General features: G+C 58.0%; 1 protein-coding gene across 1 annotated transcript in view; it reads left to right on the top strand.

Moving 5' to 3' along the window:
- AACS (acetoacetyl-CoA synthetase) overlaps positions 1 to 27,739 on the top strand; it is a 47,370-nt gene that overhangs the window by 4,353 nt on the left and 15,278 nt on the right. The window contains 8 exon segments of the mRNA XM_077748013.1: positions 1,116 to 1,219; positions 3,335 to 3,455; positions 9,034 to 9,147; positions 12,373 to 12,470; positions 15,603 to 15,717; positions 15,872 to 15,953; positions 19,782 to 19,929; positions 25,552 to 25,632. Coding sequence (XP_077604139.1) covers positions 1,116 to 1,219; positions 3,335 to 3,455; positions 9,034 to 9,147; positions 12,373 to 12,470; positions 15,603 to 15,717; positions 15,872 to 15,953; positions 19,782 to 19,929; positions 25,552 to 25,632 — 863 coding nt within the window.

The following is a 27,739-nucleotide window of genomic DNA, read 5'->3' as shown; positions in this document are numbered from 1 at the left end:
CCCCCCGCCCCACACCTGCCCTGCTCTCTGAGGACTCTCTCCTCCCCCCCCTTCAGGGTCCCGAGTGCCTAAGGACAGTTCTGGACGGCTCAGTGGGAAGGTGCATTGCCGGAGGGCAGGGATCATTGTGTCTCTTCCTCTGTGTCCCCTCCCTGACCCCCAGGACTGGGAGCAGTGAAGACCGTTAAGTCTCAATGGCACTGAGGGAATTCAGCCGGGCCACTGCCGTGTGCCATGTTTTCTTCTTCCTGACACCTTGCTGGGCGGCTTCCTGCTGTCTGTCCCTGGAGCCCCAGCAGAGGGACGGAGCCGCGGCATAGGGATGGATCCACGGCATAGGGACGTGTGGCCTGTTGGAAACATGCGAGATACAAACGCCCAGTGAGGGCAGGGGACTTTCCCAAAGTCTCAGAATCTGGTGTGAGGAGCTGCTTCCATTTGCGTAAAAAAGAGAGAGAGGGATATATCTGCATGTACAGGATCTCTGGCAAGACACACATGCGTTGCTTATTCTGAAATCTAAGTAAATCACCCCCCACCCCAAAGTGTTACCCACCGAGAAGCCTCTAGTTTTGTGCCTCTGGCTTTTCACATCTACTAGATACGACTTTCCTCATTTTGTGCGGTATAATAATAACACGCTTAATGAAGCTCTGATCACGTCCAAGGCCCTGTTCTAGCATCTTATGCAATGTGCTCATTTAAATCCTCCTAATCACCTTACAAAAGAGGGGCGTGCTATTAACCATCTCCGTTTTACAGATGGGGAGACTGAGGTACAGCATGCTTAAGTAGCTTCCACAAGGCACACAGCTAATATATGCCCAAGGCGGGATTTTAACTCGGGCTTTCTGGCTCCGGAGTCCATATTCTTAGGCATGCTAGGGACAGGAAATCACTGCCTCGTTGCTTTTGTTCGTTTTAGGGACCAGCGGTGGTAGGTTTGCTCTGGTAAAAATTAGGGTTCTCCCCCCCCGCCCCAGACCATTTCTTATCACGTGCCTTTGAACGACTCGGATGTACCTGTAATTCCTTAGGTGTGTCCATCTTTTTATTGAACGGTTAAGGCTTTTGGAGAGTTATTTGAGCTACGTGCTATTTTCTTTTATTTTTAGAAAATTACGACGACTTATACCACTGGTCAGTTGAATGCTATTCAGACTTCTGGGCCAAGTTCTGGAAGTTCAGTGGGATTATCTTCTCCTGCATGTATGATGAGGTGAGTAGGGTCTTTGCTTACGGACTGTCTCCTTGTGGCTGTGATGCAAAACAAAGGCTTTGTTTTTGGGAACATGAATCCTGTCTGCTTTCAAAGCCTCACATCGACGGGAAAGTCCTCGCTGTAGAGAGTTGGCAGGAAGTTGGGTTGAGGTCGCAGATCCCATGGAGAGCAGGCAGCTTCTGGACCCTGATGCGCGGACCCTGGTCCCCTGCTGGGGACGTGAGCAGTTCTACATAGTGGGACGTCGTCCTATTTTTATTTTGTTAAGAAAATTTTAACTGTGGTGAAATACACATCACAAAACTTGCTGTCTTCACCATTTTGGCGTCCGGTTCAGCGGTGCTATGAATCCATGTCAGCTGCTGTGTTTGAAACCAACAGGACGTTTATTATTTCTTAAACCTGGAGTTTAGGGACCTTCACGACTCCGTGTGCTGTCTGTCGGTGACTATCTGGGGAAATGGGGTCTCCTGTTACTCAAAGTTTAATTTATTGGGTTTGACTGTGGGGTGAACCCCCCCAAAAGCACCATCAGTAGGCACTTGGAGAAGAAAGTCAGGATTCCAGCCCTTGGAGGAAGGAGGTGAGGGGCCCGGGGCGGGGAATTGTGGGGGCGCGGGGAATTGTGGGAGGGTCAGACGCTTGCTGCCGCTTCATCCCCTGCTTCTCTGTGTGCCTAGTCAGAGCCTGGGACATTCGGCAGATGCCACATCTAACTGATTCCCTTCCTGTCAGCGGCTCTCATGATGTAGGTACTTCGTAAGTGTCTGTTGAAAGAGTATGTTAGTGGGGATGGTGTTTTCCCTTTGGCATTAATTTCTTTTTTTTTTTTTAATATTTTTATTTATTTCTAGGAGACAGAGAGAGAGACAGCGTGAGCAGGGGAGGGTCAGAGAGAGAGGGAGTCACAGACTGAAACAGGCTCCAGGCTCTGAGCTGGCAGTCAGCACAGAGCCCGACGCGGGGCCCGAACCCACGAACCGCGAGATCATGACCTAAGCGAAAGTCGGACGCTTAACCGACTAAGCCACCCAGGCGCCCCTGGCATTAATTTCTTAAAAAAATTTTTTTTTAATGTTTATTTCTGAGAGCGAGAGACAGAACATGAGTGGGGGAGAGACCGAGAGTGAGAAGGAGACACAGAATCCGAGGCAGGCTCCAGGCTCCGAGCTGTCAGCACGGAGCCCGACGCGGGGCTCGAACTCACAAACCACAGTATCATGACCTGAGCCGAAGTCGGATGCTCAACTGACTGAGCCACCCAGGCACTCTTCTTTTATTTGTTTTTTAAATTTCATTAAGGAATGATTAACTATAAAACTGTATACGTTATAAAAAATTTTTTTAATATTCATTTATTTTTGAGTCAGAGTACAAGCAGGGGAGGGGCAGAGAGAGAGGGAGACACAGAATCTGAAACAGGCTCCAGGCTCTGAGCTGTCAGCACAGAGCCCGACGTGGGCCTTGAACCCACGAACTGTAAGATCATGACCTGAGCCAAAGTCTGATGCTCAACTGAATGAGCCACCCAGGTGCCAAGAAACTATATATATTTAAAGCGTCTAGCGTGATGATTGGCTATATGGGTACATTGTGGAAATTCACGCATCCATCACCTTGGCTTGCTTTCTCTTTGTGGCTAGAACGCTTAAGATCCCCTCTCTCGGAATGCCTGGGTAGCTCAGTCGGTTAAGCATCTGACTTCGGCTCAGGTCATGATCTCACGGCTCGTGGGTTCGAGCCCCGCATCGGGCTCTGTGCTGACAGCTCAGAGCCTGGAGCCTGTTTCAGATTCTGTGTCTCCCTCTCTCTCTGACCCTGCCTTGCTCATGCACTCTCTCTCTCTCTCTCTCAAATAAATAAAAACATTTAAAAAAAATAAAAATAAAAGATCTCCTCTCTCGGCACCTTCTGCCTGTAAAATCCTTCCTGATTCACTACAGGGCGTGAACCTCTTTTCACTTTCAGGTGTTCAGGCCAGTTCCGCGTTCAGGCTACCAAACGATCGAATGATGCTTTGGGCCAGGGTGGTGGCTTTCTGGGAAGCAGGGTGACTTTTGTTTACTCCTGCGTGGGTCTTATTGTGTCTTGGTCTGCCGTCGCCCCCTGTAGGTCGTGGACACATCCAAGGGGATCGCGGATGTCCCTGAGTGGTTCCGCGGCAGCCGGCTCAATTATGCGGAAAACCTCCTGCGGCACGAGGAGAACGACAAGGTCGCCCTCTACGCTGCAAGTGAGTCGACAGCCACTTGGGTTTTCCCCCTTTAGTGTCCTTGGGGCCACTTCCCCAGAGGGCCACAGGTTGGCGAGGCTCCGGAACATTCACGAACTGCAGTGTGTGTCTCCAAATAGTGGCTTGGCACCTTTTCCCCCTCCTTTCTTTTTTATTGTGGTAAAAAAAAAATGCCTAACGTTAAATGTGCCGTCTTAACCATTTTTAAAGAAGATTTTTATTTATTTATGTATTTTGAGATAGAGAGCAGGGGAGGGGCAGAGAGAGAGAGAGAATCTGAAGCTCAAAGTTCAGCCACATGGTCGCGTGTGCCAGGATTGCCGTCTTCTTTAAGGCTGCGTAATAGTTCCTCGTGGGGCTGCCTCACATGTCGTTTGTCCCTTGCTGCCAGTGGGCCCTTGGCTTGCTCCCCCTCTTGGCTGTTGGGAAGACTGTAACCAACATGGGTGTGCAGATAGCTCCCTGAGGTCTGGCTTTGGATTCTCTTGAGTGTATACCCGGAAGGGGGTCATGTGGTGAATCTGTGTTTAATTTTCTCTTTTTTATTAGAAAAAATTTTTGTTTTAATCTTTATTTTTGAGAGAGAGAGAGAGAGAAAGAGAGACTGACAGATAGAGTGTGAGCAGGGGAGGGTCAGAGAGAGAGGGAGACACAGAATCTGAAACAGGCTCCAGGCTCTGAGCTGTCAGCACAGAGCCTGACGCGGGGCTTGAAACCAGGAACTGTGAGATCATGACCTGAGCTGAAGTCAGATGCTTAATGGACGGAGCCACCCAGGTGCCCCCTATTTATTTACTTTTTAAAGTTCATTTTGAGAGAAAGAGTGTGGGGGGAGGGGCAGAGAGAGGGAGAGTCCCAAGCAGGCTCCTCACTGTCAGTGCAGAGCCCAGTGCGGGGCTCGAACTCCCCAACCAACATGACCTGAGCTGAAGTCAAGTCAATCATGTAACTGACAGTCCCCCAGGGACCCCTCGTTTGCCATTTTGGACACGTGTGCTACCAGATTGTGAGGAAACTGGGCTTCAGCACAGGTGAATGTCGCTGGACCCTTCCTTGGTGTTTGTGACTCACGGCTTCCGGTTTTGAGACTGTGCTGTCCAGGTGTGTGGGCTGGTTGGGCCCGTCCCGTGGAAAGGGAGCCTGGGGCGCCGTGCCCTCTGCCGTCACCTGCCCAGGTTCTGCTCTCAGTCCCTGCGATGCCAGTGCCCTTGCCTCTAGCAACTTGGTCTACACCACAAGCTATTGCTTCGGCAGTGCTGTCCAAAGTCAGATCATTGTGCTTTCAGTGCCTGAAACGGGGGCAGATGAGGTCTGGTAGCTGTGCGACCTTGGGCAAGCCACTTACCCTGTCTGGGTCTGTTTCGGCCTCTATCAAGGGCAGAGGACGATCGTCCCACCTCCGGGGATAATGTAGGGCTTAAATGAGCAGACCCAAACGCGTACGTACCCGGCAGACTGTGCCACGGGGGAGACGTGTGTGGCTCCCAGTGGGGGTCGTTCCTCTGAAATCCCCGCATGGCTTTAAAATCCTGGCTGCCTAGACCCTGCTGTGGCTTCTTAGAGCTCATCTTCCAGGGATGGGACCCAGGCTCTTAGGATTTTTTTTTTTTTAAATTATTTATTTATTTATTTATTTTTTATTTGTAGGAGAGAGAGAGAGAGAGAGAGAGAGAGAGAGAGAGAGACAGCGTGAGCAGGGGAGGGTCAGAGAGAGAGGGAGTCACAGACTGAAACAGGCTCCAGGCTCTGAGCTGGCAGTCGGCACAGAGCCCGACGCGGGGCTCGAACCCACGAACCGCGAGATCATGACCTAAGCGAAAGTCGGACGCTCAACTGACTAAGCCACTGAGGCACCCCTGGGCTCTTAGGATTTTAAAGCCCAAGGTCGCTTCTGAGGCACATTGTTGGGTACGAACCACAGAGCCGTGTGTTTACGTAGCTCTTGGGCCGTTCCCTGTGATTTTGCCCCGTCCTCAGCCGGGTGCAGTTTGGGCTGTGTGCACAGGAGCCCCGGGGAGGCCCCACTAGGCCCACATCCATCCATCTGTCACTTGTCCTCAGATTGGTGTCGGGTGTGTCTTCAGTGCAAGGTGCTGGGCACGTGGTGCACAAGGTCCCCGCGCTCGGGCTGACTTGCTGGTGAGGGAGACGGGGACAGATCCCAGACAGATTCTCCCTGACTGGGATGGCTCAGCGTGCGACTGTTTGACATCACCATGGGGTGGAAGCAGTCACGCCTTCAGCAGGATTCGTGCTTGGAATGTTGGGTCCGGATCCTGTCTCAGGCTGGCGATGTGGCCCCGTCCCCTCCTGTGATGCTGGGCAGCGGCCGCCGCCCCAATCAGCCACACGGGAGGGTTGGCAGGCGGTGCGCAGACGGCCACCTGCACCCACCCAGCGTCCCGTCTGTCACTTTCAGCACAGGATTCGGTCAGTTACACGCGATAGTCAGCACCTGGTTATAAAACGGGCTTTGTGCCGATGGCCGTGCCCACCCGGAGGCTGTGTCCGTGTTCTGAGCGCGTCTGAGGCGGCCGGGCTGGGCTGCCGGGTGCCTGGGGCAGGCGGTTAGATGCAGGCAGGCTCGGCCGCAGGAGCAGGGCAGTACGTCCTGGCTTCGTGACGGGAATGCGGGAGGGCCTTTGCTCCGGCTCCTGACGCGGATGTGATAGGACTTCAGTAGCAAGCGTGTGTGAGGGGCGTGAGCCTGGCCCCGCTGGGGGCGCTCGGCGCAGAGCAGTGGGGGCTGGGGGAGGTCCTCCCTCCAGTGGGACACGGCTCACGGGAAGCGTCCACACCGCACACTCTGTGGTTTTTAATGTGCGCACGGCGTTGTCGACCACCACCCCTGCCTCAGTCCCGTCTGCCCTGTCACCCCAAAGGACCCCCTACCCAGCCCCTGGCACCCGTCACTCGCTTCCCTCCCCACCCATCTGCCCATCCTGGGTGCTTCGCAGAGGCAGAGTCACACACCGCGTGGCCTTGCGAGTCTGGCCTCTCCCTCAGCCTCACTGTGGCCGGTGTGTGTTAGTGACTTCCTTTCTGTGTCCTGAGGATGCTCCGCTGTGCGGACACCTCCTGTCTTGTGGACCCTCAGAGACCCTCCAAGGGCCGTCCTGCCCCGGCCGCTGGGGTCCCTGCGTAAACCCCGCTGGGCGCCTCTGCTGAGCCTGAGGAGCGGGCACGCTGGGTCTCTCTTTCATCTTCTTTTCCTTCTCCCATTGGGTGTGTCCGTACCTTTATCCAAGGTCTGTGGCGCTGCGCGAGGTCCTGGGCCCCCCTCTGGAAAGTGGAAAGGTCAGACGTGAATCTTTTGAAAAACAAAACCTGAAAACCGGTAATGCTGGTGGTAAAACACAAAACACGCATCTTCTGGGTGGCCGAGTTCGGACTAAGCTGGCCGTGCACATTCGTTCTGTCTGTCTGTCTCCCTCCCTCTTCCCCTCACGTGGGCACTGGCTGAACTCATCCCCTCTTCTCTGAAGCCTGGCTCTGCGTGGAGGTGGCTTAGGGAGGTGTGGTTGTAATTCCGGGTGTGCTGTGTGTGTTTCACACTTCTCCCTCCACACCCGTCTCCTTCCCACCCCCATCTCCTGCCCATCCCCTCCCTTTAAATATGTGAGCCCCTTCTATTAATGAGCTCTTTCCTGAGTTTGCAGGGGAAATAAGTGCCCCCAAGCCAGGGATCATGTTTAGTTTATAAATAGGGTGCCTTTGTTTTTTTTTTGAAGTTTGTTTATTTAGAGAGAGGGAGAGCATGAGGGAGAGAGAGCGCCTGTGCATTTGTGCAGGGGAGGGGCAAAGAGAGGGAGAGAATCCCAAGCAGGCTCTGCACCATCAGCGTGGAGCCCGATGTGGAGCTTCGTCTTGTGAACTGTGAGATCATTACCTGAGTTGGAACCAAGAATCAGATGCCGACAGCACTGAGCCACCCAGGTGCCCCGGTGGGTGGGTGTCTGCTTAAGCAGGGTCCTAGATTGGCAGGTGATTGGCTTGGGGACCTGACAATAAGTGTATTGCGCTTCCTGCGTGTCTTGCTGATTTGCTTCTACTCTCCCCGCTGCGTGTGGCTGCTCTGTGCAGGGTGGGGTTCCGCTTCGAGCTCGCTCCGGCATTCTCAGCTGAGCCCGTCCCTCCCGTGGATCACCCCTGCCGAGGCCAGGAGCTGCCGCCGAAGGAAGGCGGGCGCTGGTCCCTTGGCGCTCCAGCGGGCGGAGCGTGCCCGTCGGCGTTGGAGCTCTGACAGCAGCTGTCTGGGCCGCGCACTTTGTCTTCCCACAGTGGGTTTCAGGTTGCTGAGTATTTTTATAGGATCGGGAATGGTCTGGGGGGGGTGGCGGTGGGAATACAGGCGAGGCTGCCGAGGGAGGAGCGAGAGGAACCCGGTGTGGGCACAGAGAACCTTACGGACCCAGGAGAAGCCAGGGTGACACCAAACCGAAGTCAGGACGTTTCTTCACTCTGGAGCAGAGATGCTTCGTGTTGCCCAGCTGAACGGCAGTGAGCAGCACGAGTGAAACCTCTGCGTGGGACTCACGTCTCTCACGCAGAAGCACCTGGGATCACGTCTGCAGCCCACGCCGCGTCGAGTCTTGCTGTGTTGGTTTTCTCTTGCCGTGGGGCAGGTGGGTCACCCGAAAACCACGGCTGCACACAGCGACCGTTAGTGTCTCAGATGCCTGTGGCCGTGCTCTCCTTGGTGGCCCAGCCGCGAGGTCTGCTTGGGAGCCTCTCTCGGAGTCGGGGGGGATGTTGGCGGGGGCGTCATCGCCTGAAGGACGGATGAGGTGTTGGATCTGCGTCCGAGGGAGCGCAGCTTCTCCCCGCGGGGGCCTCTCGGGGCTGCCTGAGTGTCCTCGCCACACGGCCGCTGGGTCCGCCGGGGCGACTGGGGGAACTGCCTTCTGTGGCCAGGCTCACAGTCCTGCTTGTCTCCAGCGTCCCGCTGCTCACCCTGCTCGGGGCCCCTTCGGTGTGGGTGGAGCCACGTGCCAGCGCTAGCGGGGGTCGGGGGGCGCAGGGGTCCTGGGCGCTGCTGGCGAGCCTGGCGAGCACACCATCCTCTTCTGTCATCGCCGTCTGTCAGGTGGAAATGCATGTCTCGTGGTCATGGACATGGTCTCCGTAGTGACCTTGGTCATGTGGCATCCTCGGCTGACGGCCACACGCGTGTTCCAGGAAGTTGAGTAAACCTGCGTCTGTGGGACACGTTTTTTTTTAAACATGTTGAAAATTTTTTTTAACATTTATTTATTTTTGAGAGAGAGAGAAATTAAGTTTTTAATGTTTATTTATTCATGAGAGACAGTGTGAGCAGGGGAGGGGCAGGGAGAGGGGGAGACACAGAATCTGAAGCGGCTCCAGGCTCTGAGCTGTCAGCACAGAGCCCGACGTGGGGCTTGAACTCACGAAGTGTGAGATCATGACCTGAGCCAAAGTCAGACGCTTAACCGACTAAGCCCCAGACCCCCCGGCGTGTGACTTGTTTCTAACTCGTGTTCAGGCGGCGTGAAGTTTCCTCCATGTCTACGACTCGGAGCTTTGCTGTGTCTACCGTGGGTCCCTGTTCTCTTCTCAGGGGAAGGCAGAGAGGAGATTGTGAAGGTGACGTTTGAGGAGCTGCGGCAGCAGGTGGCCTTGTTTGCGGCGGCGATGAGGAAAATGGGTGTGAAACGAGGAGACCGCGTGGTCGGTAAGTGTTTTGGGTTCTTCTTGTGGTTTGGGGGAGAGACTGAGGTGGAGTGAGCGGCTTGGAAGGTTGAGGCAGCCGTTGGACAAGTGGTGGGTTACGACAGCCCTGCAGGACTTGGGTGATCCGTGCTTGGTGGAGGATAGGTGACGAAGGAAGGTCACAGCGTGTGGAGTGGGCAGGGACATTCCGGGCCACAGGAGCAGCCTGTGCAAAGGCCCGGGGGTTGGTGGGGTTGGGCACCTCCCAACTGGGAAGGGAGTCCTGGCTCCCACCTGCCTTTGTTCTCTCTGCACCTGGCACTGAGTCTTGCCTTCCCTCTGAGCACAAGTCAGGTGTTTTCTTACAGTTTTCCTTTCAGTTTGCCTCCTGGGGAAGGTTCACAGGCCTGTATGTGCACCTGTGCTCTGCCTCAGGGACCTCAGTTACTTTAGAGGTGGGTGGGCGTGTCCTCAGGGCGAGCAGGGGAGATAAGAGGACCTACCCTCGAGCAGGCAAGGTGCCGGCCTGCCTCCCCCCCCTCCCCCCCCCGGCCGAGGGATGGGCCCCAGGGCAGGTGGCCATGGGAGAAGCGCCTCTCCTGGGGGACTCCGCGCAGGCGGGCTCAGTGCGTGTTTGCTAAGAGGGTGGCCTTATGTGTAACAAGAGGGCTGTGCCCGCGTCCCCTCCCGCGGCAGCTGGCGCGGAGCCCCTGCTTGCATGTCAGCTGATGGGGCAGGGTGCAGACAGGGAGGGCCCCCGCAGCCCGTCGGCCTGGGCGGGGCTGTGCTGCATGCCCGGGCTTCACACGCCCGCGAGGCCCTGCCCCCAGCCCACGGGAAACTGTCGGCGCTCTCTGCGCGTGCCCCTGCGCCTGCTCACGTTCCTCAGTGGACCTCATTGCCCATCCGAAATCTGGGGCTTGTGTGTGTGTGTGTGTGTGTGTGTGTCCGTGCATCTGGCCTCTGGCGCTGGAGGACGGGCTGTGTCCTCTGTGCACGGCTGCGGCGCTGTCCACAGGGCAGCCGGCGTGCGGTGGGCGTGTGGTGGGCACCTGCGGGCGAGTGTGTGCGAGCGCAGGCCTGGTCGTAGCCGGCGCCGTGTGCACGAAGCCTCCGTATCCAGGTTCCAATTACACTTCAGTCTGCCCTTTCAAGGTCTAGAAAAGGCATTCAGATGGTTCTTCTTCTCTCCAGTTTTTTTTCTTTCCTCCAATTTCCATCAAAATGAACCTCTTTTTTTTTGTTCTTCTTAAAAATAATTTTATAGATTTTTTTGTTTTGTTTTATTTATTTCTAGGAGAGAGAGAGGGAGACAGCGTGAGTAGGGGAGGGTCAGAGAGAGAGGGAGTCACAGACTCTGAAACAGGCTCCAGGCTCTGAGCTGGCAGCCAGCACAGAGCCCGACGCGGGACTCGGACCCACAAACCGTGAGATCATGACCTAAGCGAAAGTCGGACGCTTAACCGACTAAGCCACCCAGGCGCCCCCCAAAAAAATTTTATTGTTTATTATGAAACAGAGAGAAATAGAGGATGAGCAGGGGGAGGGGCAGAGAGAAAGAGGGAGACACGGAATCTGAAGCAGTTCCAGGTTCTGAGCTGTCAGCACAGAGCCCAAAGTGGGGCTCGAACCCACAAACCATGAGACCATAACCTGAGCCAAAGTGAGACGCTCAACCGACTGAGCCACCCAGGCGCCTTAAAACAAACCTCTTTTTGAAGCAAATGTTTTCTGAAGGAAGGGGACATGGAGAGCACAGACCGTGCTTTCACAGAAGGACGTCCCGGCAGTGCAAAATGAGGCCGGTGCCCGGCCCTCATGAGGTTCTCAGCCTGGACGTGGACTTGACCCGAGCGTGGTTCCAGGACTGGGGGCCAGGGAATGACTCCAAGGACGGGGGAGCGCCTGAGGGGCTACAGGTGCTCACAGGGCTGCTCTGGTGGATTCTCTGGTCTGACTGTGGCCGGGCCTGGCGCCAAGCAGGGTGTGTGGCCTCCTTGGGGTGGGTCCCGCCCCACCCTGCGCCGGGGACACTGCCGTTGACATGGCAAACTCAGGAGATGCAGATGTTGGGCACAGCCCGGGCTGACCCTCGCCCTTGCCCCCCTACCCCCCTGGCTGCAGGGAGGCACAGCACTCGGAGAGGCAGAGGTCCTGGCCGTGCTGGTCACATGGGCAGTGCAGCGGCACGGGCAGGGAGGCAGGGGGGAGCTGTGCCGGTGCTGAGACTGCAGGCATCTCTGGTCGCCGCGGGGCCTGTCCCCTGATGCCGCATGTCTGCTCCTTTCCTCTGGGACATTTAGGGCCGTCTCTTTAGTTGACCAGAGCCCGTCTGTTGTCACCACAGCCCAGCCTCCCATCTCAAGCTTTCTGGGTTTCCCGACTGTCCTGCCCGTAGTCATCATTCCCCTGTCGCCTCTCCTTCCCCCTTCTGTTTGTCTGCCTGTCTGTCCGTCCATCCCTCTACCCGTCCATCTGCCAGCCAGCTCACCCGTATCGGCCTTGATATGCGGGGCTTGGTCAAAGGTATTTGGTGAAGCAAAGGACAAGATGGGCCAAGTCCCTGGCCTCCTGTGAGAACCAGACATGAAATTAGCAGTTCTGATTATTAGACACGGGTGACTCTTATGGTAAATTTGCTGAGGGAGAAATAGAGCGTGCTTTGTGGGGACTGGCGAGGGAACCTGAGTTTACTGGGGGGCCTCAGAAAAGGCGTCTCCGAGAAAGTCTCATTTCCGTTAAGAGTTAAATAATGAGTTTGCAGAGTCAGGAAGGCTGGTAGTGTGTGAAAGAGCACTGAGGCAGAACAGACATTCTATGCAAAGGCCCTGGGGCAGGAGGAGTTTGGAATAACTGGTGTGTGTGGAAGGGTGTTCAGGCAGAGAAGACAGGCTGTGCAAAGGCCCTGGGGCAGGAGGAGCTTAGAACAACTGGAGAACTGGAGTAGGAGGTAGAGAGGAGGAAGAGGAGGCTGGGGCTGGCTCCTGCCGGGCCGTGGGGATCCCTCTGGTTAGATTGGGTTGGAAGGGGTGACAGTAATGTCATGGACAGGTGAGGGGTAAGCGATGGGGCCATGGGAATGGAGAAGTCAAGGCAGCTGGTCAGGGGTGGGGCTGGCCACGCTCCTGGGGCTGGTGGAAGCCAACTCCTCTCCCCACTCCTGCCCCGGCTCTCAGGGGCCTTTTTGGAATTCCACCACATGCGACATACCCTGAGCCCAAGTCCTTCTCCCTGTGCCCGATCACAGGGTATTTACCCAACAGCGTGTACGCCGTGGAGGCCATGCTGGCGGCAGCGAGCATCGGCGCCATCTGGAGCTCCTCGTCCCCAGACTTCGGCATGAACGTGAGTTGGGGTCCCTGCTGAGGGGCGCCTGTGTGCCCCGTGGGTGCCCTGGGGGTGCAGCCGCCGGCCGCAGAGACAGTCCCGTGGGGTTTCCTGACATCGTGGGTGGGGGCGTGGCGGCTGTGGCGCAGGACTGGCCGGCGGGGCAGGAGACACTGTTGGTGACACGGGAGCGAAGGAGGAGAAGGATCTTGAGCACCTGAGTCTTGGTTTTAAGTCCACAAACCAAGTCCTGGAGTCACTGGCATCCTGTCCCCGTGTGCACATGGCACGGGCGCATGGGGGTCTCGCTGGAGAGGCTCGGTCACCTCTCGATGTCTCTGTCCGGCAGACAGTCATCTGGCTTTGCTCACGGACAGTCCCTGAGGCCTCCTTGTGCCCATGTCTTTCCCTGCAGTTTCTTTTTTTTTTTTCTTTTTATTAATTTTTTCTATGTTTTCTATTTATTATTGAGACAGAGAGAAACAGAGCATGAGCAGGGGAGGGGCAGGGAGAGAGGGAAACACAGAATCTGAAACAGGCTCCAGGCTCTGAGCTGTCAGCACAGAGCCCGACGCGGGGCTTGAACCCTTGAATTGCAAGATCATGACCTGAGCTGATGTCTGACCCTTAACCAGCTGAGCCCCCCAGGCGCCCCTCCCTGTGGTTTCTGATCCCTTCCTCTGGGTCTGTGCTCCGTGTGGGAAGGGGTGGGGGCGTCTTTATCTCTGTGGGGCTGAGGGGACGAAGGACGCAGGTGCTCCCAGACTCCAGAGGGCGTGGGCAGGGGTGGGTGGGGAGCGCAGCCCCTGTGGAGAACAAAGCAGAGCAGGACTTATCGGGGCCTCTGCCCCCCGCAGGGCCCTTCCTGGGTGCAGGGCTGTGGAGACGTGGGTCCCTCAGGAGCCGCCAGGAGGGACCCCAGTTAGAGGACATGGTGGCGTCCGTGACCCCAACCGCGCTCCCTGGCGTCAGGTGTTTTGCTCCCAGCCGGGTCCCTGCTCTGGGCACCAGCCTGTGTGGCTCAGTGCCGAGGCCTTCCTGACCGCTGACCGAGCCGTTTACCCTCCTGCACAAAGCAGGGACGGTGGGTAGGGCTGTGGGGGGCGGGCGGGTAGGAGGCTGGGCCGCGAGGTTGGCTGGCGCACGTCGCCTCCAGGTTCAGCCGCTCGCGACGCTGGAGCCCAGTGCTCTGCGGCCAGGCCGTGTCGGCTGCAGGGTAGGCCTTCGGGTACGAGCTTGAAAGTCACGTCCGCCTCGAGGTTTCTGTTCTGGTAAAGGTGGTCCAGGTGGGTCACCCCTCCCCCACGCCGTGCGGGGGAGGAGCCTGGAGCGGCGAAGGGACTGGCTGGGCTGCGGTGAGGACCGGGCTCTGCTGAGTTCTGGGAGCAGGCGGCCGCCCGGACCTCACTGCTCCGCGGTGGTTTTCCTCCCGGGGCCTCCCTGTGCCCGTGCCCGTCGCCCCCCTGAGGACCGCCGCGGAGCAGCCAGGCTGGAGGTGGCCCTGCGGCCTCCGGTGCCCCGGGCCCTCGGCGAGGCTGTGAGCTGCGGAGGCAGCGGCACCTCGCGGGACGGTGCCCAGGCCTGTCCCCGCGGCCCCCCAGCGGCTCTTGAGCTGTGTGTTCGGCAGTGGGGTCGAGAAGGCAGTGTGGCCTGGCAGTTCCTGCCCGGGTCCGGCCCTGGCTTTGCCGCCTCCGTGCCGTGTCCCCCGTGCACCCTGTGGGGAGCCGCTGAGGGCTACAGACCTGATGCTGCGTGGGGCTGGGGGCCGTGCGGGACGCACCCCCAGGTCACCGCGTGTTAGCCTGTGTTGGTGAGGCGGGTGCTCCTGAGTGACGCTGGAGCTGGGAGCCCGTCACGAGGGTGCTGGACGACGATGCAGTCCTTCCCTGGCCCAGTGTCTCCTGAGGTGCCCCTGCCTGGGGACAGCCTCTCCCCTGCCGCCAGCTGTGGGACCTGCCCCTGCGGCCGCCCCCGCGGGGAGCCCTCTTACCGCCCCGGCCTCAGCCTGCCCGCCCGCCCTAGAATCCTGGGCCCAGAAGGGCGCCTGGGGGGGCTCAGTGGGTTGAGCGTCTGACTTCGGCTCAGGTCATGATCTCACGGTTGGCAGGTTCCAGCCCCGCGTCGGGCTCTGTGCTGACAGCTCAGAGCCTGGAAGCTGCTTTAGATTCTGTGTCTCCCTCTCTCTCGGCCCTTCCCCTGCTTGTGCTCTGTCTCCGTCTCTCAAAAAAATAAGTAAACATTATAAAACATTGAGAAAAAGAATCCTGAGGTCTAAGAATCCTCTGTGCTTGGCTGTATCAAGTTTGTACATTGCCACCAAGCCTTTTATCAGCTTACTGGTTTTCCTGGTGATTCTCATGAGTTTTCTGCTTGACTTCCTGTCACCTGCGCTGACCAACTGCCTGATCATCAGGCCTCCCCCCGCTTCCCACCTCCCGGCGGTGTGAGGCTGCCGTGTTCCTGGGAGCTCCTGGCTCACTGCTTGTGCCCTTGGAGTGGCCTGGGTGTCGGTCGTGACGTGCTGGCCTCGGACGGACGAGTGTCCAGGCCGGTGCCTCCCCAGGGGCCATGTTTGTGGATGAGGAGGGCACCACCGTGGTCTGACCCTCAGCTTGTCCCAGGTGCCCGTCAGCGTCAGGATGGAGCTGTACCTGCATGGGAGGCGCTGGGCAGGAAGGCGGGATCCGTGCGTGGGGAGCCTGCCTCTCAAACGGGACGTATTTACGAGGATGCGCGTTTACAGGGTTGTGCATTTGGGTGGCAGAAAGTGCCGTTGGGAGGATTCGCGCCTCTCAACTCAAGATTAGGAGACGCTCCGCAGAGCTACAGCTGCCTGTTTGGACGGTGAGCCTTCTGCAGAGTGGGGGACCTCCTGGTAGCACAGGTCCGCACCCCACGCGTCCCCATTTCACACACTTGCGCTCTGCCAATCCAGCGCATGTCTGTGTCTTTGTGCAGACGCTTTCCCAGAGTGGCTGACTCTCACTTCTCAGGTGCGAGTCGTGGTTTGCTCGGCTTCTGCATCGGCCACAGGGTGGGGGGACACAGGCAGGCGCCTGGCGCTCCGGCAACACGCTGCCACGTTCCCTCGAGGCAGCCCCTTGGCTTTTGAAGGCATGACTGATGGCGACCTCCGCCCCCCCCCCGCAGGGTGTTCTGGACCGCTTCTCTCAAATCCATCCCAAGCTCATCTTCTCCGTGGAGGCGGTCATGTACAACGGCAAGGAGTTCAGCCACATGGACAAGCTGCAGCAGGTGGTGAAAGGTGCGTGGCTCTCCCCAGTGTGAGTGCAGGGCAGGGAGCAGGGGCCCCCCAGAGGCAGGAGCGCCCCTGAGCCGCCAGCGGCAAACCCGTGACACCCCATCTCTTGCTTGGGTTATGCCTGGGGGAACCACAGCCGCCCCTCCCCCTCCTCCAGGACTCCCAGACTTGAAGAGGGTAGTGCTGATTCCGTACCTCACCCCGCGAGAGAAGATAGACCTTTCCAATATCCCGAATAGGTAAGCCAGAGCGCGGATTACTGGGTCCCCGTGGAGCCCACCCACCGGGAGTCCCCCGGGAAGCAGGTTCTTGACCCCTTCCTCTCGGGGCTGTGGCATTTTAGAGGTGCAGGGGGTTTCAGTTAAAAATCACTTCTTGTGGGGGCTCTTGGGGGGCTCAGTCGGATAAGTGTCCGAGTCTTGATTTCCACTCAGGTCATGATCTCACGGTTTGTGGGTTCGAGCCCTTCTCGGACACTGTGCTGACAGCACAGAGCCTGCTCGGGATTCTCTCTCTCCCCTCAAAATATATAAACTTTAAAATTAAAAATGAAAGTCATTCTTGTAGATGGACACCTGAGGCCCCAGAGTGAAGCCCCAAGGCCGCAGAGCGACGTGGGGTCGGCCGCAGGGATACTCTGTCTTTCTCTCCGCCGTCCCTTTGCAGTGTCGGGTCAAGCCCTGCTCCCCGACTGAATGGAAATGAACGTGTGCACGTGTGCGTATGCGTGTGCACCCACGGGTATGTGTGTGAATGCAACTGTGGGTGCACCTGACTGTGCACACGTGATCAATTTCCCTCTCAGATCCGAGTTTTGTCCTTACTGCCAGGAGCTTCTTCTTCCGTTTCTCTGACATTTATAAGCTGGTGCAGCACGAGCCCTAAGTGGCAAACAGTATCGTGAGCCGTTTATTTTGGAACAGGAATTGAGGAAGCGGGTCGTGGTTTAGGCAGAGTTGAATTTGTCTCCAGACTCTCAGAGCTGTACCCCTTTCCCCTCCCTGGGACAGCCTTGGGGAGAATTCCGCGGTCAGGTGCCGTTCCCTGTGCAGGCGCCCCGTCCCTTTAGCCCTGTGTGGGGCCGTGGCAGGAACCTGGCGGGCAGCCCCTCGTGGGAAGTGGCCCGCAGGCGCGCAGTGGGGTCTTTGTGTCACGTGGGGGGGTGGGGAGGACTTTCTTGGAGGCAATGAGGGGCAGAGGAGGAGGGAGAGGGGGAGAGAGAGAGAGAGAGAGAGAGAGAGAGAGAGAGAGAATCTCAAACAGGCTCCATGGCCAGCACAGAGCCCAACATGGGGCTCGATCTCATGATCCTGGGATTGTGACCAGAGCAAAATCAGCAGTCAGACACTCAACTGCCTCAGGCCCCCAGGGGCCCCGCAGGCAGACGGTGTGGTCTGTGCCGGCTGCTCTCGGGCACCCAGGGGTGCCGTGCTCAAGGGGCTGTGGTTTCGAGGGAGGGACGGGCCACAGCTGCGGGAACAGGAGCCATGACCGCTAGCCCGGGCGACACAGCCCTGCTCACGCAGCCCGGGGGGCAGGAAGTGCCCAGGGGCTGAGAAGGGTGTGGGTGGGGTCTGGGGAGGTGGCACCTCTGGTGACCCTGAGAGACGGGCAGGGGCTGGGGACGCCTGTCTGTGTCCAGATTCCAGAGGCCGTAGGCGCTGCCTGCAAGGCGCCCTTCCCTGCGGGCTGTGCTCTCAGGCGGACTCAGGTCCAGATGTCAGCTGTGCAACCCGGTGTGAGGGGCTGACCCGTGTGTGCCCTGGGCCCCCATCTGTAGAGTGGGACAACATCACCTTCTTCACGGGCTTGCTGGGAGCATCACATAAGGGAGCGCTGGGCCAGGTGCACTCAGGCGTCAGCCCTCAGCAGGGGTGCCTGTGCTGGTGAGCAGCTGACAGACAGGCGATGCCGCGGGCTGGGGTGGGGGTGCTCCGTTCTGTGGAGCGTCCGGGTCAGAATGTGCAGGGCCTGATGGGCAGGCCTGGGGCTCGGACTTGTCCCTTGTGCTGTGGGAACCCGCCCGCTGGGATGCGTTCCAGCCGGACACAGGGCCCTGGTCCTGTTCACACTGCAGACTCCGCTCCCCGCTTTATGTTGGGGCGTCATGCACGGGAGCCGCAGCTCTCATCCTTCTCACTGTGTTCATCAGCAGTCGGTGTGAAGTGAGAGTGTCCAGCATCACACATGCCCCTTCGCTCAGCTCGATGCCGCGCAGGCCCCCCTCCCCCGCCGTCCCCCAGGGGGCCCACCTCCCCTGCTACCCGCCTCTGCATGGCCGGATGCCGCGGACACACTAAGGACATGGACGTGCCCGTGTCTGAGACCCGGGGCGGGGGACCACCCTTTGGGGCTTTCAGTTTTAGAAGAGTAACAAGAGTAATTGCTCTTTACTGTGATTTATACACAGTGTTCGGAAGGAAAGGCTTTTCTCTGTGCGGCGTCCGATTAGATCGGGCGCTTTGTGTGCCTGGGATTGGGATGGGAGGTGAAGGAGGTGGGGGCTCTCAGTGGCTGGAAAGTTCCACAGCGAATAATTTCCCTGCCGCCGCGGAGCAGAAGGCGTTGTTTGTCTGCCGCTCAGAGTGGAATTGTCTGGGTGCCCTTCTCGAACCCCCAGCGCAACCCAGCCGGTCTCTCACTCTGGAGTGTGTAGAGTAATTATCCCTAGCAGATCGCTGTGGGCTGAGTGTAACCGATTCTCCCCTTCCCTGAAAGAAACGAAGTTCCATTTGTCAAACAGCAGGACCCCCCTCCCCCCACCCCTGCTTCTCCCTTTGAAGCCAGTGGGTGGATGGGCCAGGGTCCCTGTTCCCGCTGGTCTCGAAGTAGAGCAGGCACTTCTCCCAAGAAGGCCCTCCAGCTTCAGCAGCTCCGTTTCGGCCGGAGCGCAGGGCTGCGTCTCCTCGCTGGTTTGGCCCCACGCGTTGGTTCTTTATGTCAGCTCTGCGCGCAGCTGTCTTAGGCGGCGGTCAGTAGCCGGGCTTCATCTTTCCTTTTTTTTTTTAATTTACATCCCAGGCAGTTAGCATGTAGTGCAACAGTGATTTCAGGAGTAGATTCCAGTGATCTGTCCCCTACGTATAACACCTGGTGCTCATCCCAAGTGTCCTCAGTGACCCCCACCCACAACCCCTCCAGCAACCCTCAATTTGTTCTCTGTGTTTAAGAGTCTCTTATGTTACGCTTTCTCCCTGTTTTTATATTATTTTTGCTTATCCTCCTTTATGTTCATCTGGTTTGTATCTTAAGTTCCACGTATGAGTGAAGTCATGGTATTTTTCTTTCATGGACTAATTAAGCTTAGCATAATCTCCACTTCCATCCATGGAGTTGCAAACGTCAAGGTTGTATTATTTTTAATTGCCGAGTAATACTCCATTGTGCTGTAAACCTTGGGATGCATGTGCCCCTTTGAAACAGCACACCTGTCCCTTGGATAAATACCTAGTAGTGCAATTGCTGTTATAGGGTAGTTTGGGCTTCATTTTTTTTTTTTAAGTTTGTTTATTTTGAAAGAGAAAGTAAGAGGGAAGAAGCAGGGGAGGGGCAGGGAGAGAGAGGATCCCAAGCAGGGTCCATGTTGTCAGCCTGACGCGGGGCTCGAACCCACGAACTGCAAGATCATGACCTGAGCCGAAGTCGGAACTTAACCAACAGCCACCCAGGCGCCCCTTGGCCCCACCTTCTTGCTCTTGACCTTCTGGGGAGAAGCTCGGGAATCTGGGGTCTCTTTTCCCTGCTCCTTGCTGGGGGGGGGCAGGGTGTTGGGTTCACAAGCTCCTTCTCCTGAGTGTGCATACAAACAGGATATGTTAATTGTGAAAACACTTAGCAGGCTCTCAGCCCTGTGAGCTGCTAATTGAGCAACATGGAATTTTCACTCTCTGTTTTCCTTCGATTAGTGTGAATTCCTCAGGTAGGATGTCTCCAAGCAAGGTTAGTTTTCCCAGGAAATCCTCCGAGGAAGCAGTAGGGGGCAGCGAGCGGCCAGATCTAGCTGGGAGGACTCGGGATGCAGCCCATCATTCCGGAATGTTCACTGTGTCTGTGTGCTTTGCCCCCAGTGTGTTTCTGGACGACTTTCTTGCCACCGGGAGGGGCGAGCAGGTCCCGCAGCTGGAGTTCGAGCAGCTGCCCTTCAGCCACCCGCTCTTCATCATGTTTTCGTCCGGCACGACTGGAGCGCCCAAGTGCATGGTGCACTCTGCCGGGGTACGTCTCTCCCGCCGTCCAAATGCTCTGCTGAGGGCTCCCGGCTGCAGGAAGCGGGCATCCGGGTCTGCGCCCCAAACCACCACCCCAGCCAGCCTGCACCCCTTCCCTGGAGACTCCAGCATGTGGCCCCTCTTTGAGTCAGGGGGCAGTGTGGAGATCTGGGACTGAGCCCAGGCATCTGGCGCTGCTGTTCCCAGCGCTGCTGTTCCAGGCGCTGCGGTGTGCCTGTCTCCACGGTGACAGGTGTGGAGGCTGCAGTGCCTCTGAGGTGGGGGGTGCGCTGGGCGAGCCCCTGACGTGCAGCTGTGGGCGGGATGGGCCTTTCCTGCGGCTTGGACGGAGTGAGGCAGAGCAGGAGGGCAGCTCTGAGCACATCACGGGTCACGAGGGATGCTGGTGTTGTCGCCTGACCCTGTCGTGTTAGCGCGTGCGTGCACCCGGTGCCGTAGTGGAGCAGCTGACCGCGGCCGTGGTCAGGCACTGAGAGCCCTGGGTTAGGTTCTAAAGCGCCGTGAGCGCAGGAAAGCTCGCCCGCCGTAGTCCTCGGCTCGCGCTGCCGTGACGAAGGACCGCGGGCCGACGCTCAGACAGGCGAGCTCTGCTTCCCTCTCACGGTTCCAGAGCTGGAAGTCAGATCAAGGGGGCCCGGGGCTGGGGCCGCCTTCTCACTGTGTCCTCGCCTGGCCTTCCCTCTGTGCACGTGGCTCTGGGGGCTCATTCCTGCCCACGCTTCCTCTCTGTGAAGATGTCCATCTGCCTGGATCAGGACCTGCTGCAGTGGCCTCTCCAACTTCTTCGCCTCTTCCAACACCCCATCTCCAAATGTGGTCACACTCGAGGTCCTGGGCCTTAGGGCTTAAGCATGTGACTCTGGGGACACACAGCTCAGCTCACAGCACGCACTTCTCATTTTCCTGTTTATTCCATCGAAAGTCCAACCATGTTAAAGCACCTGAAATAATGCTTTCCCACCAAGCATGAGATTTTATCCATATATGTTAGTGACTTCAACCTTTTATGCTTGAAACGATGCCAAGCCTGTGGAACAGGTGCAGGGTGAGGAGAGAGCGGGCGCAGGGGTGAGGGGAGCGGTGCAGGGGTGAGGAGCACAGTGGGCTCCACGGGCATGTCAGCCAGACGCCACCATCATTAACATCCTCAGCATCTGTTCTTAACGTTTTCTTGAAAGACTCCTTTGCCTTGCTTCTCTCTCTTTCTGAACACACACGCACACACACACACACACGTCATTTTTCTTTAGCTTTTTGCTGACCCCCTTGAGAATAAACTGGGGAGTCCTGGCCCTTTACCCCGAGTACCTGAGCGCACGCCTCCCGAGAACGAGAGCTTCTCTCACAAAACCCTTGTACGTTCATGACGGTCAGGAAAGTCCGTGTCGATGCGATGCCGTCACCTGATGCGTGGTCCACATTTGGATCTCCACTGTCCCCACGACACCCTCCTCGGCCGCCTGCTGTCACGCCTCTGGGGTCCTTCACCTCTCAGGACACGGGCGTTTTTGGAGCCCCAGCTCCTGGTCTGGCAGCATGGCGCTCTGGATTCATCGGGTGCTTCCCGCTGCTTAGGTCGGGGCCGTGCCTTCCGGAAGGGGTGTTCAGGGGGAAACAGATGTGAGTTTATTTCGTGATTGTTGTCTAAGCGGGTCACTCTCCCGAGGCACGGTTCCTTGGTACGTTTGCTACTTTTCTGTGACTCTGACCCCTCCTGGCCTCATCTCCTACCGCGCCCCTGGCCTTGACGGGGCGCTTCTTTCTGACTCAGTCCCCACCTGGAACTGAGAGCCCTCCTGGGCTGGTCTCGGGGGCTCCGTGCAGGGTGCTCGTCCCCTCATGCCGGGTGCTCGTCCCCTGCTTCCGGCAGCCCTGGGCCTCTCGCCTGGCCGGTCCCACAGCGTCTGTCTGGACCCGCTTCCCAGCTTCTCCCTCCGTTGGCCTGGCCTGCAGGGAGCACAAAAGCCCTTGGCCTCCCGGTCAGACCTGTTGCGGCCGCCTTTTCTCCCGGCGCTCAGGAGAAGGGGGTTATTCAAGACGAAGCGTCCTGTTTGCAAACCCCTTTCAAGCCTTTGCCTGACAAGATGGAGGCATTTGAGGATCAAATATAGTTTCTGCTCTGCTAGTGCATTTGGCTTTTACAGATGTTCCCTCTGCCTAGGAGCAGTTTGAATCCCTCCCGTACAAAGGGAACATTTACATTTGATCCTGCTAAAGCCTCTGCGGCTTTTCACAGAGCGCTTTCGTCAGGAGAGGGGGGAGTCCCAGCACCTTCATCACTACCTGGTTCTGAATTCGCTGGAGGTCTGATGGCAGGTTATGAAATAGAGCCTCCGAGTAAACAGCAAGAGCCCCCTGTGACTGCTCAGGAAACCGCAGGGCGGAGGGAGGGGGGCGTCCAGGGCCCCGAGGCTTTGTTTCTAGAAGTAACCCTGGCCCAACAGAGTTGAGTTGCCTTTTTGTAATTGGGAGTTGACCTTGTTCAAGCCGTCCCAGTTTGTTAGATCAAGTCGGGAGATGTGTGCCGTGGCCACTGGAATCCCATATTCCCGGAGTGCGGAGCCCTGGTGCGCCTGGTCCAGGCCCGTTGGCTAGCGCTGGAGGGAGCGGTTTTAGAAACCCTGTAGACAAGGCTGGGGGTGCGTGGCAAAACAGCGGGCATTTTAGGAACAACTGAAATGTCTGACTGCGCTTTTATTTTTAGTGCTTTTTGCATAGCGAATGTCACTTTTTTGGGAGAGGAACATAAAAACGTATTCGATATAATATAGCTTGCTCGTAAAATCATGACGCCTGGTATATTTAGAGGATGGAAAAGTCAGGAGAAATTCTGCTTCTCTCTTCACTGGGCTCTTGCCTCTCCGGAGCAGGGAGGAAGCCTGTTTTCAGGAGTTGTGTCCACAGGCGGCTTGGATGCAGCGGGACGGAGGGCACGGCGTGGGAACCGTCCCCTGGGGTTCGTGGGGGTGCTGTTCCCGGTGTGCAGGCTGGTGGTTTGCTGAGTCCACAAGAGGCCCCAGACTCAGCCATAAATATCTGAAGATTGACAGCATAACCATTGCTGTGCATCAGGAGTCATTGAGACAGATGCTCGAGCAAGAGGTGAAGCCAGGTGTGCTTTGTGCCTCCTGAGAAGGGGAGATCGGGCCCAGCGGACACACGCGGCTGCAAACAGGCCAGGCTCGAAGCCGACTGCGGAGGAGACGTACAGGCCTAAATTAAATCCCGATTTTACTTTATTTTTCAAAAATAATTTTTTCTTAATAATTATCATTATCATTTTATGTTTTATTTATTTCTGAGAGAGAGACAGCATGAATATGGGAGGGTCAGAGAGAGAGAGAGATACAGAATCTGAACCAGGCTCCAGGCTGTGAGCTGTCAGCACAGAGACCGACGCGGGGCTCGAACCCAGGAGCCATGAGATCATGACCTGAGCCAAAGTCAGACGCTTCACCGACTGAGCCACCCAGGCGCCCCAATGATTATTGTTTTTTTTTAATTAATTTTTTAAATGTTTTATTTATTTTTGAGAGTGATATAGAGACAATATGAGCAGGAGAGGATCAGAGAGAGAGGGAGACATGGAATCCGGAGCAGGCTCCAGGCTCTGAGCTAGCTGTCAGCACAGAGCCCGATGTGGGGCTTGAACCCACAAACTGTGAGATCACGACCTGAGCCGAAGTCAGACGCTTAACTGACTGAGCCATCCAGGTGCCCCTGATTATTGTTTTTTTGAAAAGAGAGACAGCATGAGCAGGGGAGGGGCAGAGAGAGAGGGAGACACAGAATCAGAAGCTGCTCCAGGCTCTGAGCTGTCCGCACAGAGCTCAAAATGGCACTCGAACTCCCCAGCCATCATGACCTGAGCTGAACTTGGATGCTTAACTGACTGAGCCACCCAGGCGCCGCATCTTATTTTTCAAGTTTTAGTTATTTATTTTGAGAGAGAGAGAGTGGACAGAGATGGAGAGGGAGAGAATCCCAAGCAGGCTCCACACCATCAGCATAGAGCATAGAGCCTGACATGGGGCTTGAACCCACGAACCGTGAGATCATGACCTGAACTGAAATCAAGAGTTGGATGCTCAACTGACTGAGTCCCCCAGGCGCTCTGAATGCCAATGTTAAGTAAACAGGAGGGGGATTTGCACAGGCTGCTGTCAGGGAGGCCCTGACCCCGTCTGCAGATCTGCTGTGGGAATGTTTCGTGCTGGCTGAGAGAGCTCCTGAGGTGGCTGTCATCCCCCAGCAGGTGCCACCCACTCTGAGGGAGAGCAGTGTGTCCTGCAACTTTGCCCAGATGTGCCTGACCCCTGGGTGGGGGGCTGTCCCCGACCCGCATGATGCATGCTGGATAAAGCCACCGGAGACCGGCTTCAGGAGTCTGTATGTGGCCTTGGAGACCCTTAGAAAGGGCCTGTCAACGCGCCCCCACCCCCCCCGCAACCGAAGCCTTTGCTCTGCGGCTGCCCAGCCCCCGGGTGGCAGAGGTCCCTCTGCTTCTCGAGGGCCTGGCGATGGGCGCCACTCCGGACATTCTCTGAAATTTGAGCTCTGGCTCTTGATCTGGAGAATTTGTTAGGAGGAAGGTATCTGCTGAGCTTTGGACGGGATCAGCTCCCCTTCCTGGCTCATTTCTACTTCTCTTGGATGCAAAGCGGGTCAGTCGTAAAGGCTGCTTGTGATAGTGGGTCCTTGCTTCTGCCTCGATAGTCCCTAAACAACGGGGGCCCGTTGACGTCAGCAGGTGCTCCTACCTGGGACCAGACTGAAGTGCGGGGCAGCCCTCTTCAGGGGCCTCCGAGGGCAGTGCCCCCTGGAGCCTGGGGTTGCGCGTTAGAGCCGTGCAGAACGGTAGCACCAAGGCCGGGAGAGAGGGAGTGGCCGCTGCAGGGCCCCTTGTGCGGCCGTCTGTCCGGTGCTCCCTTTCCCGCGGCTGGCAGGACAGGCAGGGCAGGTCCGGGACGCGGGGTCGGGGGCAGAGGGGCATCACAAGCCGGAGGTCAGACACAAGGAAGCTTGCTGTGCTCCGAGAACGAGCTCCGAGGCACGTTATGTGGAGAAAGCAAAGTGCAGGCCAACACGTCCCAATAAGAAAAGCAGCCTAAAGGACCATACGCCGCTGGGCCAGAGAGGACCGGGAAACAGACACGGGGAGCGGGTGTCCTGGGGCCACACGTCCTGCCCGTACGTGTTCACTGTTACACGCTCACGTGGACGTAACGGACCGTGCACAGAGGTTGGGACGTCTGACTGCACCTTTGGGCCAGAAGCAGGGTCTCATGCTCTCCCTCAGCCAAGGGTCGCGTGGGCTCTGGCCCTAGGCTCCCCAAGTGTCCCTGCCAAGGTCACCTGGCCGGCCCGTGCCCCGTTCTGGAGCGGCGCGTCGTCACACTGAGCTTCTGTTCTTTCTGCTGGTGTCTTTGACTTGGCCTCTCCTCTCCTCCCCGCTGGGGTTGGGGTCCCACGGTGCCCCCCATCTCTCCGGTGGACTGCTTCCTCCGGGCAATGGGCGGGAGATCGGCTTCTCCCCGGGGATCTGCATCTGTGCCCTCTGGCCTCTGCGTGTGGGCGCCCGGCTCACACCTGTCTCCCGCCTCCCCAGGGCACCCTCATCCAGCACCTGAAGGAGCACATCCTCCACGGCAACATGGGCAGCAGCGACGTCCTCCTGTATTACACCACGGTGAGTGTGCCCGGGGCGCCAGGGTGGGTGTGCGTGCACCACGGTGAGTGTGCATAGACCATGGTGAGTGTGCTGGGGCGCCACGGTGGGTGTGCATGCACCACGGTGAGTGTGCATAGACCACGGTGAGTGTGCCCGGGGCGCCAGGGTGGGTGTGCATGCACCATGGTGAGTGTGCATAGACCACGGTGTGTGTGCCCGGGGCGCCAGGGTGGGTGTGCGTGCACCACGGTGAGTGTGCATAGACCACGGTGAGTGTGCCCGGGGCGCCAGGGTGGGTGTGCATGCACCATGGTGGGTGTGCACACACCACGGTGAGTGTGCCCGGGGTGGGTGTGCACACCATGGTGAGTGTGCCCGGGGCGCCAGGGTGGGTGTGCATGCACCATGGTGAGTGTGCCTGGGGCGCCATGGTGGGTGTGCATACACCACAGTGAGTGTGCACACACCATGGTGAGTGTGCCCGGGGCGCCAGGGTGGGTGTGCATACACCATGGTGAGTGTGCATATACCATGGTGAGTGTGCCCGGGGCACCAGGGCGGGTGTGTGGACACCACGGTGAGTGCACGTGGAAGCCCAGCCCAGCAGTGTGGATGGAGCATCGTGTTTGAATGGCAGGGAGACCCCGGTGGCTTCCCCAGCGTCCAACTCCGCGGCCTCCCCAGAACACATGGTTTAAAACGACAGGGCTTTGCGTCGAGAGGAGGTGCCCAGAGCATTGCACGTCTGGAGCAGTTCTGCCAGGCGCTTTCACCATCCCTGGAAGCGTCCTGCCCATGAGGGACAGGCAGTTGGCTTGTCCTGCGGAGCCAGGCTCGCCTGTCACTTACTGACCCATGTTAGTAGTTTCTTGGGACAGTGAGGCGGCTGGGCCACGTGCCGCGTGCTCTGCCGGCCGTGGTTTCTGGAGACAAGGAACTACAGATGGAAACGCCATGTTAAAAGGCAGCTCAAGTAACTTGAGATTTTTGTGTGGCCCTGGTGGTGCCGGGGGGAGGGATGGGTGGCTCTGGGGCCTTGCTGAGGTTGTGCGCTGTCCTGTCTTCCGTGTCTGGGCTTTTCTTCTGGGTGTCCTGGAGAGCTACTCGGGGCACCTCGTGGCCACCCAGTCCCCCTGTGGCTGTGCCGTGTGCTAGCTCTGGGGTGCACACGGCCCCCGCTCCTGGGTGTGGATGGGGCTGTGCCGTGTGTTAGCTCTGGGTGTGTGCACCGCCCCCTGCTCCTGGGTGTGGATGGGGCTGTGCTGTGTGCTAGCTCTGGGTGTGTGCACCGCCCCCTGCTCCTAGGTGTGGATGGGGCTGTGCCGTGTGCTAGCTCTGGGTGTGTGCACCGCCCCCTGCTCCTAGGTGTGGATGGGGCTGTGCCGTGTGCTAGCTCCGGGGTGCACACAGCCCCTGCTCCTGGGTGTGGATGGGGCTGTGCCGTGTGCTAGCTCCGGGGTGCACACAGCCCCTGCTCCTGGGTGTGGATGGGGCTGTGCTGTGTGCTAGCTCTGGGGATGCACACAGCCCCCACTGTTGGGTGTGGATGGGGCTGTGCCATGTGCTAGCTCCGGGGGTGCAAATGGCCCCCGCTTCTGGGTGTGGATGGGGCTGTGCCGTGTGCTAGCTCTGGGGGTGCACATGGCTCCCGCTCCTGGGCGTGGATGGGGCTGTGCCGTGTGCTAGCTCAGGGTGTGTGCACTGCTCCCCCCGTCCCCCGCTCCTGGATGTGGATGGGGTTATGCTGTGCACCCCATGCTGGCTCGTCTCACAGTTCAGCTCATCTCAGACACTTGTCTGCATCCACCCAGCCCTCTTTCCTGTCAGCGGCCGCAGCAGGCAGCCGCCCGAGTGCAAACATCGGCTGTGGGTTCATGGACTCGCTGTGGTGTGTTCCATAGGACTTGTGCACGTGTGGGACCACGTTTGCATTGCTGTCCGTCTCCTGTCGTCCCCGCAAAGGCTGTCCACACGTTCTTTGACCCCTCTTAGCACACACACGTGCGTGGATCTGATCTGCGTGGTCAGCTCTTGGCGTGGAATTCTTGGGGCGCGGCGCCCTGGAAGGGCGATTTCACCACCTGAAAGGGGCCGATTTCACCAGCTGTTGGCTCAGCTCCCGGAG

This window comes from Crocuta crocuta, unplaced genomic scaffold (genome assembly GCF_008692635.1).
Source record: "Crocuta crocuta isolate KB4526 unplaced genomic scaffold, BGI_CrCroc_1.0 scaffold29, whole genome shotgun sequence".
Lineage (NCBI taxonomy): Eukaryota > Metazoa > Chordata > Mammalia > Carnivora > Hyaenidae > Crocuta > Crocuta crocuta.
Note: the sequence above shows the minus strand (reverse complement) of the source record. Positions and strands in the feature narration are given on the sequence as shown.